General features: G+C 38.3%; 1 protein-coding gene across 11 annotated transcripts in view; it reads left to right on the forward strand.

Annotated features, from left to right (window-relative positions):
- GAPVD1 (GTPase activating protein and VPS9 domains 1) overlaps positions 1 to 9402 on the forward strand; it is a 61834-nt gene extending 52432 nt beyond the window's left edge. For 10 of the 11 annotated variants that reach the window (XM_075184801.1, XM_075184798.1, XM_075184802.1 and 7 more), the window contains 7 exons: positions 1090 to 1199; positions 2152 to 2311; positions 2583 to 2770; positions 3493 to 3706; positions 5007 to 5079; positions 5972 to 6169; positions 6397 to 9402. In XM_075184801.1, the coding sequence (XP_075040902.1) occupies positions 1090 to 1199; positions 2152 to 2311; positions 2583 to 2770; positions 3493 to 3706; positions 5007 to 5079; positions 5972 to 6169; positions 6397 to 6537 (1084 nt within the window). In that variant the 3' untranslated portion in view covers positions 6538 to 9402. Of the gene's footprint in view, positions 1 to 1089; positions 1200 to 2151; positions 2312 to 2582; positions 2771 to 3492; positions 3741 to 5006; positions 5080 to 5971; positions 6170 to 6396 lie in introns of those variants that run through there. The other variant, XM_075184810.1, reaches the window with a different exon arrangement.
- Positions 9403 to 11013: the final 1611 nt, after the last annotated feature.

Genomic DNA, 11013 nt, shown 5'->3' on the forward strand with positions numbered 1-11013 from the left:
TAGAAGTCTCAGCAGGCAGGGATTATTATGTTGTTGTATACAGGCATGTATTATCAACCTGAAAGCGGGCTCAATTTCCTCCGCTCTTAGATATAAATTCTCGTAGGTGAGCGCAAGTATCCTGGCTGACCTATAACAATTGGCTGTTTAAAAGAGGCAAAAGGTTTCAGACCTGTGTGTTAGATTCAGTATCCTCCGCTCACAGCATAGGTTTGAGCCTGTAGTCACTCTAATGGAGCCGGAAACAACAGTCCTACCCCGGGGTATATGGAGTAAGGAGTTTTCAAATCTCTGGATGTTCAGTGTACACTGAGTGATCTGCCTGACGCGTTTCTCGGCATGTAGCTGCCGTTTCATCAGAGGCAATAGTACTATTGACCTGTTGTGCAGCCTCCATTTATTATTATATACAATATCAGTCTACACTGAAGTATTTATATTTATCTGTATTGAATTTTTACCTGAATTTAGTTTTATCTACATTAGCAGGTCCAGATCCTGCTTGGATAGCAGCATCTTGGTCGGACATTTTAGGTTAATTAGCGCCCCTTATATGTGTGTTTGCTGTATTGAACTACCCAATTAGCCTGGTTTCCAAACACATAAATATCAGAGAAAATAGTAGGAAAAAATAACCAAAGGAACATTAAATAAGATTTGTGAACCATGTCTACAGCATTTTTGGATTTGTTCTTTTAATGCCACGTTTAATGATTTAAAATATTGGACTTAACTATTTGATATCATTTTTTTATTTTTTTTTCTTACATTTTCTAAGAAAGTTTATCTTGGAAATTACATACTTGGTTTTGAGGTTAACTTCAGTGATCCATCCCCCCATTTTTTCCTTTTTGTGCATTTATATAAGGTTTTTTATTTAAATTTTATCATAGTTAACTGTATAAATGTTTTTTAAAGCTTTTCTCTTTTTATTTATTTTTTGGGAATAGAACTGTTTCTCCTTTAGAAATTGTCAGTCAAAAGTAGCTTCATATCACAGGTTTTAACATTTTGTCTTAATCCATGTGAATTGAAATTGATAATTTTTGGAATCTGGTCTTTTCCCACCTTAAATTCTTATATTTACAGGGATGCAAAGAAGAAGTTGCGATTGGCACTGTGCTCTGCAGATTCAGTTGCGTTCCCAATGCTTTCCCACTCTACGCGGAACGGTCTGCCAGATCATAATGATCCCGAAGGTAAACCCCTAGAAAAAAAATTCTGTTGAGGGGAATAATGGTTTGCTCATACAGGTGTGTATGAGTTTCATCATGTTATGGTACCCCCCCTCCCCAAGAATGATCTTGAGACTAAATGACACTATTCAATATTTAATTGAACATAGCACTTAGACATTGGTGTTTTAAAAACTGAATCAAAATCCAACAATATGAACAAGCCCTCAGTGTTTCTGGTGTTGCGTATTAAACTGTGGTACAGTGCTATTAAAGTGACTATCTGCTCTTGGTGATCTCATATGTTGGGAGGGAGGGGGGATAGAGCATCTGACTCTTGCACATAAGTCATAGATGTATCTTATGAATGTAGTGTATGGTTGTTTCTCCACATCTGCAGGTTTGTTCTTGATTTTGAAAAGACTTCATGTTGGAAAATACTGCCCAGTTGCAAACTGTATTAATGTAAAGCAGGTTTAGGCTAAAACTATGAAGTTGGAGCTTTTCTCTTTTACCTGTATAAGCGAATGTATGGTAATCCATATGTATACATACACTGGGCAGCACAGTGGCCTAGTGGTTAGCACTTGTGCTTCGCGGCACTGGGGTCATGACTTCGATTCCCGACCATGGCCTTATCTGTGTGGAGTTTGTATGTTCTCCCTGTGTTTGCGTGGGTTTCCTCCGGGTGCTCCGGTTTCCTCCCACACTCCAAAAACATACTGGTGGGTTAATTGGCTGCTATCAAAAATTGACCCTAGTCTCTACCTCTCTGTCTGTATGTATATGTCTGTGTGTGTGTGTGTCTATATTAGGGAATTTAGACTGTAAGCTCCAATGGGGCAGGGACTGATGTGAGTGAGTTCTCTGTACAGCACTGTGGAATTAGTGGCGCTATATAAATTGATGATGATGAATCCAGTTGTAAAGTTACTTTAAATCTATTTTCTACTCATCCTTTTCATTGTCTTTGTAGAGAATGAGATTGTATGCTTTCTGAAAGTTCAGCTGGCTGAGGCCATCAATCTACAAGACAAGAACCTCATGGCTCAGATTCAGGAGACCATGCGCTGTGTGAGCCGCTTTGACAGTCGTACTTGTAGCAAGATCCTTGCATCCATAGCAGAGGATTACAGGTATGGGAGACTGGTTGGATCCCAGTAAACACATTCCACCCACTTGAAGCATGGCATCTCAGTTGGAAAGCGTTCCTTAGCAAAATTAAATCACAATTAGTTAAAAGGACCTTTAAATCTAAATTGCAAGTAGTCTTCTATAAAAGAGCTTTTACATTTTGATCTATGCATGCTTTGATTGCTATTCATATTGTATCAGTGTTGTGATTACTTGTCTTTATCATAAAACATGTTCCAAATGGATTTCATGATTTTCTGCTGATTATTGTAGGAAAAGATCCTCCTATATTGCATATTTAACAAGGTGTCGCCAAGGGTTACAAAGCACACAGGCTCACCTTGAACGATTACTGCAAAGAGTTCTGCGCGATAAAGAAGTTTCCACACGTTATTTCACCACGGTCTGTGTTCGGTTGCTGCTTGAGAGCAAAGAGAAGAAGATTCTGGAGTTCTTTCAAGGTGAGTTTGTTTATATGTGTTTAATATGTAATTTTGTGTTTTAATGTTGAATTTTGTGTTGCTGTCCCATAGGACGTCTTCATATTCATAGGACCCTGTTTTAGTTTCTAAAGCCTACATTGCAAATCAGTCATTGGGGTAAATACTGGAGATATTTGAGTCTTCATAGACTCTCATTTATTTTTTCATATCTGTCACGCTGTCTGAAGCACTTCATATTTCCAGCATTTTAAACAATTCACCAAAATAATTTTTCTTTTTATGCCTGTTTACATTTGGATTTCATGAGTTTTTACATATAAAAACACCAAAAGCTAAGAAAAATAAAGTAAAGGACAATTCAGAGCCTCGGGTCCCATAATGTTAGCCTGACATCACATTCCATGCTGTGCTGTATATTTGAAGGGTAGAGATTTCAGATTCTCCACAAGATGGCGCTCCTGCTTGGTACATGAGGTTCACAGTCTCTGTGTAGGTGAGCATTGGGGTTATAGGAAACTTCTAATAGTGTGCAAATCAAAGTGCTGCATGCCGTAAACACATAATACACAATTGGCTAAAAGAAGGTCTGTATTTATTTGTTGCAGTAAATACAATTAAGCCTCAGGACACCTGGTTATTATTTTTATAACTTGATCATGATGGAGTTAACAAGTAGACAGTAATGTTTGGCATAGCCAGATTTAACTAGGATTGCTATTTTATTTTCCCCCCCCCCTTAGATTTCCAGAAGTTGACGGCTGCTGATGACAAAACTGCGCAGGTAGAGGAGTTCTTGCAGTCCCTGTATGGCGCTATGGCCCAAGATGTGATTTGGCAAAATGCCAGTGAGGAGCAGCTTCAGGATGCCCAAATCGCAATTGAGCGAAGTGTGATGAACCGCATTTTTAAACTGGCCTTCTACCCCAATCAGGATGCAGACGTACTACGTGACCAGTGAGTTGGAGGGAAAAGGAGGCAGATAGGAGAAGTGAGTGACAGCTGGGAGGGCAGAAGGCTGTAAGGCAGGTCTGTCCAACCTGCGGCCTTCCAGGTGTTGTGAAACTACAAGCCCCCAGCATGCTTTGCCAGTAGATAAGCTGTTGATAGCTGGAAGGGCATGCTGGAACTTGTAGTTTCACAACATCTGGAGGGCCGCAGGTTGGACAGGCCTGCTGTAAGGCTTAGAGGTGGATAAAAAGTAAAAGACTTTTCAACTTAAAATGCAGGTTACAATATATAAAATAGATAGCTGTAACACAAATATATGTAAAAGTTTCAGAAGCTTTTCCAAAGTAAGAGAGAGAGGGCAATTGCAAAAAGGTTACATACATGTCTAGTATAGCTTTTTTTTCTTGAGGGTGTGTGAACATTTGTTAAGTGGTAATGCCAACTGTAAATTATTTTCCCAAACTAAAAACATTATGGTGGCCACTACAGCTCCTGGAACCTGAAATCATCTGCTGAAACCCCGAGCACTCTGGCTGCAATCTGGCAGATATGCCGGGGATAACTGACCTTTCGTAGCAACATATGTAACCATGAAAGCACACTGTGGACAGCACTGGTTGTTTCCATGATTACAGTCTCTGCTTAGAAAGGTTGGTTATTCACAGCACATCTGTCAAATTGCAGCAACAAAACTGATATCACTAGGCAGCTTCAGGCAGAAGTCCTGTTTCATATAGGGCAGCACGGTGGCTTAGTGGTTAGCACTTCTGCCTTACAGCACTGTGGTCATGAGTTCCTGACCATGGCCTTATCTGTGTGGAGTTTTATGTTCTAACCGTGTTTGCTTAGGTTTCCTCCCAAGTGATCCGGTTTCCTCCCACATACTAGTAGGTCCCAAAAACATACTAGTAGGTTAATTGAATGCTATTAAATTGACCCTAGTCTCTCTCTAGACTGTAAGCTCAAATGGTGGCAGGGACTGAGGAATTAGTGGCGCTATATAAATATCTGATGATGGTGATATATCAGGAGTTACAGAAAATTGCAAAACCATCACTTGTTGAGAAACAATAAGTTTTGGGTAGTGTTACCCTTTTTTAAGGTTTACTAGATTAATTTCAGTATCACATCAACTTGTATGTTAGGTTTAGTATTCCTTTTAAAAAGTGAGGAAAGGGATTGGAGGGTTCTTACATCATTTAGCCTTGTCTTGTCTTGTAAAGCCACATTAAGCACTTACATTGGCTATGTCTCTCTCTCTCTCTCTTTTTTTTTTTTTTTTTTTTTTTTCTTTCCACTCCAACAGAGTGTTGTATGAACACATCCAAAGATTGTCCAAAGTGGTGACAGCCAATCACAGAGCTCTCCAGATCCCCGAGGTCAGTACACAAAGCTAAGCCAAGTGCTGATAGCTAGTTTATTAGACATTGCATTTACAGGTGTCCTTGATTGCAGGATTATTTTAAGTTTGGATAACATTGTTTGCTGAATACTATTAATCTTTGAAAAGAATGACCCGGAGTGCTGCACACCTTTACTGTGTGAGTCAGAAGTTAATTGTAACAGCAGTTGCTAAAACATTCCAAAATAAACTATAAAATTGATCTGTGAATCCAGTCAAATACAATTTAATATAGTGATAAATGTAGAAAGCATTATCCAGTGGACCTGTCAGAGAATTCAATGGTTATAGGAAAGTCTATAATATGAGAGATATAATTAGAGAAGAATAAAAGGACAGAGGTTGAGGCACTGCTGGCTGTTTTTATAAGTATATGAGAAATAGATTGGGGAAGGAAAGAGTATGGTAGGAGATTAAGGTGGGAATTGAGGATTAAGTCATATTTACATGAATGGAGGAAGGGTAGGGAATATGATCTGTTTATTTTCCAACCATCCTCTTGGTTACCTGATGGTAAAGAGTAACCACTAAACAATGATTTTATTTATATGGGCAGATGAGGAAAGAAAATATTTTATTTATTTTATTGCAACTGTAATTTTGGCTAACCTGTGACACTCCAGGTATTTGCGAAACTACAAGTCCCAGCATGCTCTGCCAGCTTTCAGCTAGTTATCTACTGGCAAAGCATGCTGGGGCTTGTAGTTTCACAACACCTGGAGTGTCACAGGTTAGCCATCACTGCTCTATTACCTGTGTTACCTGTAGCAGGGGGAGGTAGGAAGGGGTAGATGTGCATTAGGTTATTCCAAGTACAGTAGTAGCATTAGAGTAAAAGCATGTCTACTTGTGCTTTGTTTTTCCATTAGGTTTACTTGAGGGAGGCTCCGTGGCCTTCTGCTCAGGCAGAGATCCGCACTATTAGTGCATACAAAACCCCCAGGGACAAAGTACAATGTATTCTGCGCATGTGTTCTACAATTATGAACCTTCTAAGTCTCGCCAACGAGTACTCCGTCCCAGGAGCTGACGATTTTGTCCCTGTACTGGTGTTTGTGCTTATTAAGGTAAGGGTCAAGAAAAATAACCTATGCCATACTGTTAAAAAAAAATAAATAGCTCATTCGACTTTCAGTGACCATCTTCACTCCTACTAAAGTTATAATTAATTTGTTCCCATTTAAAACGATCTCTCTGTTGTATTTTTCTGCTTGACAAGACGTCTTGTTGTTTATATATATATTTTTTTATTATTCATGACGTCGCTTTAAAACTTAATGTTTCACTTTTCCAGGCCAACCCACCCTTCCTCCTATCTACTGTGCAATACATCAATAATTTCTATTCAAACCGACTATCCGGAGAGGAGTCCTACTGGTGGATGCAGTTCACCGCAGCAGTGGAGTTTATAAAAACCATTGACGATCGCAAATAAAAGTCATCACGTTATTAAAACAGGAAGTGACTGACAGCAGTGACCTTTCTCCTTCTATCATAACTGTACAGAGGGGGAGGAGGTTGTTTAACTTTTCTGTTACCTGAGGGGCCTGAAGTACATTGTGGAGCACTGGGTTGCAGACCTCCTTCACTTAGAGTTAAAGGTGTTAACAGATGTTCCCTGTTTGAGAGGGGTGGAATAATTAAACATGTGCTTATATTCATTTTTTTAACACTCCTTCCCCTTCTAATGCTGCATCATTTTAAATGAACTCTACTAAACAGAAAATTACATTTTATTTGGCAAGCTTGTAATTTTTTTTTTGGTTTGATTTTGTTTAGGTTTAGAAATGCAAAAAAGGGACCACATTTCAGCATTTTTAGATTTAAAAAAAAAAAGGAAGTTAACACAAATCATCACAGGGTTTTCTTTGTAGTCTAATAAAATTAGCTCTAGGAATTAGTGGCGAAAAAAACACATCCCACTTTGCTGCCTGCAGGGGGGAGTGAAGTGTCTCGGTGCTCAATAATGGATGCTACTATGCTCATATTTTAAAGGGATGCGGTGTACACTCATGTTTTGCCAAAAATTATATAGAGAGAGGGTATGTGGGTTTTTTTTTTTGTTACAGCCACTTCCCTCCATAATCTTGCATTTATAAATCTGTCTCTCTTTTCCCCAAGTGGTGGCATATCTGTCTTCAGATCAACGATGCTTTATGTACTGGTCATCTACACGTGGAGGAAGCGGCCGTTTTGTGGTTTGGACCAGTAATCTTGAAGGTGTAGCCTAGCAATTAATTTAGAATCGGTGATATCACCGAGGAAAATATGAGTCCAGCCCACAAAATGACCATCTCCACTGGGTGTAAGGGACAGATACACTTTACATTTTTCAAAACAGTAGGAAACGCTGGATGACAGCTAGTTTACTGATCCCTTTCCAAGGACTTCTGCTCTGAAACAAATGGTCATAAGGTGTCCGTTTTTGGTTTGCTTTGTTACATTTAGATTTAGATCACATGGTCCAAAATATAAGTTGATAGATTGACATCTTGCAACTTGTGTACAATATGTATGTATGTGTATAATTACACAGTACATAGTTTTTTTGTATAACGACAGAGCTTAGGATGTATGACAGATGTACAATCTATAGCTAGCGGAGTACAAACTGGCTTTTGTAGTACTCCAGAAGAGGCTTTGGGGGGCCTCTCTGCTCTCTTCTGTAATACACTCTCTGTAGGAAACCTGTTCTGATAAATATTATCTTTTTACAAATATCTGAAGTTCTGACAGGTCCCCGAACTAGTTACATATTTACAGTACGTGTGCAAATTACTATAAATGCTGTCCCCTTGACAAGCTTGTGTTTTAGGTATAGTGGTCTTTTAACCCAGGGATAGGATTCACGTGGCTCTCTAGCTGTAGTTGGACTATAAAGTTATCACTCGCTGTTTTTCAAGCAGAAGTCAATATTTCAAGAATGAATTTAAGTTGCACTACTCAAAATTATGATTTTAATTATGCAAAATAATTTTTGGGGTGGATTTTCTTTTAAAAACGTATATATTTTCTGCTTTAACATACAATGACAACATTTCCTCATGACCAAGTGGAGTTAAGTTACAGCAGTTTAATCAAAAGTACTATAGTGTACTATCCTGTAGCTTACCATAAATATATCACTACTACCATCTGAAAGTATGACTGGCTGGCTTCTGACCTCACAAATTAGCTTTTATTAGCTAGATACTAGTCTATGAACACTTTTTGGGCAAGAATAACTTTATTTACAGTCCAGGATTCTTCTCCTATCCCTTACTTTTCTTCTTCCTTTTTTCCTACGCTAATTAGTAGGTATTGAATTTATTTATTTGGTTTGATACACTATATTTTTTTTTTCTTGAAAGTTTCCCACTCAACAGGCTGCAAGTATTTGTCTGATAAACAGTGCCTACTTCAGGTTAGTGACTTAATGCAGCAAATAATTATGGGTACAAATTTAGTTGTCAGCACAACAGTCACATAAGCCATTCAAATTATGGAACACTGCAATGCCACAGATTTTTAAGTGTGGCTGAAAATAATAAATCTATTTATATATTCTTGGTCTACTATATTCATGTTTTTTTCTTCAAGACTATTAAATGTGGAAACTGGAATCTAATTTATTGTGAACTTCATAGCACTATTGGTGAAAAGATTGCTGTCATATTGCTTTAAACAGGGCTCAAGCCCACCAAACTCGACACTGGAGTATTCCGCCAGGCCACACTCCAAACAATGTGAGGTGTGGGGTTTAATGGTTCCCAAAGTGGAGGCAGACTTTCAAATGTATCTTACCAGTTCCCCAGGAAGTAGTAATATTACTGAGGCATTGACCCTCATTGATGTTACTTGTACATTGATAAACTTTATTCTTTGTGCCTCATTAATGTTACCAGTGAGTTTTATAAGCTACATTCTCATAAATGTTGGCTAAGCTTACCCAATGGCTGACTCCACTGTGTGTGTGGTGGGATAGGGATACAATTTAAATACGTTCACCAAAATCCAGTGACCTTAGTGGGAATTTACAACTTCAGGTTTTAGCTATTCATAATATATTTCAGTCTTCTGTTGCGTTTATCTTAGGAAAACATAATTAGTGTTACAGAATAGTGTCCCTTGGGTTGTTAATTCCCCCCAGAATCCTTTGCAAGTAAGCCATTCTCGGAGAGCAAATCTTCAGCGGTTCCAGGGTCACTAAATACTGACATGAAGTCTATTTCCTAGCCATGCTTTGCTGTAAAATATATATCTTTTTAATTATTCATATGAAATAAAAACTGACAGGGATACATGGTGTCTTTATTTAAAATCCGTCTGATTTGTATTTTATTTTCTTAGATTTTCTGTCACACTTGAGAAGAGATATATATATATATATATATATATATATATATATATATATATATATATATATATATATATATATATTGTATTCATTCTCAATATGTTGGCATTGTAGAGTGATCTGTGTACAAATATGCCTTTCTTACAGATTTAGTAGACCTGTGAACATGTCTGCAGCCAATGAATGTTTCAGGTGTCGTTTACAGAAAAGAAATGTATTATACTAGTGCCAACTTAAGCCTTGTAAGCATGTCAATATTGATATATCCGATGTGCGCAGTGGAGCAACGCTACAGGACCTCAAGCACATCTATTTATCTCGCTGCCATTGCACTTTCTCACATAAGCAAATTCTTCCTAAAGCAAAAAACATAGTTTCTCCTTCAGTAGAGGGAGATATATATTAGGTTATATTTACTCCTAGAGAAGACACTGGATACAACAAGAGTGAACTTATCTAACTCTTGCATCTAATTTCCCACTTTCCTAATCCAGTGCCCTGCATTATTTAAATCTTAAGACCGCTTCAGCTGTCCATCAAACTGTAAAGCAACGTTCCATATTTAGAGCCAGAAATCATCAAAATTTTATATAGTCCGAGCATATTTCATAGCACTTTACAATTGGGAGCAAACACAGTAATTAAACCATACTGGGTAATACAGACAGATACAGGGGTAAGAGGGCCCTGCTCACAAGCTTACAATCTGTAGGACAATGGGAGTCTGATACATGAGGTTAGGTGCTACATTTTGCATATGTGTACAGCCAGACTGCTAAGATTTAAAACGTTTAGTGGGGTATGTTATCCAGTTACACAGCAGTGTTGCTCAAGGAAGGGTACGAGTTTGCAAATGAATTAATTCCTCTAGGAGATTGAGTGACATGAAGAGAGTGTATGGTGTAATTGCGACATGAAGCAAATACAGACTTCATAAAAGATTGACAAGCAACAATCCAGGCAAGTGTATATACCGATGCTGTATTCATTTGCAAAAATGACTACCACCAGTTGGTCAGTGGCTCAGAGGGTTGTTGTTTTGCTTGAACAGTGTAAAGGATGGTAATATGGTACTCTAGGGAGGTTAAGATGGTGGCTGAGGAATTTTATAAGCCAGGGAATGAGTTTCACAAAGTGGGTGTAGCCCAAAAAAGTCCTGTAACCAGAAATTGGAGCAGGTAATGGAAGTGAATTAAAGACGCAGATTTTGTGCAGAACAGAGGTGTTGAGGGGAGATATTTTGAGACAAGTGAGGAGATGCATGTTGGCGCAGTTTTACTGATGGCCTTGTATGTTAGTAGTAGTATTTTATATTGGTTTCGGTAAAAAACAGACACCCAATGTAGAGACTGACAGCGTATCTGTAGTGGATGAATGATTTTCAAAGATAATCAATGTAGCCGCTGCGTACAAAATAGTGTTTTTGCAGGATTATGTTCTCCAGGAACAACTTCCTGTTCGTAACAGCAGATCATCTGTGGTCAGTATGACTACAGATTCCTGTCCCTGCCACAACAGACTAAATTATGCACTATTCATTGATCCAGTTTTGCCAGGGGACACTGTATTTTGTGG

Source organism: Mixophyes fleayi, chromosome 9, assembly GCF_038048845.1.
Source record: "Mixophyes fleayi isolate aMixFle1 chromosome 9, aMixFle1.hap1, whole genome shotgun sequence".
NCBI lineage: Eukaryota > Metazoa > Chordata > Amphibia > Anura > Limnodynastidae > Mixophyes > Mixophyes fleayi.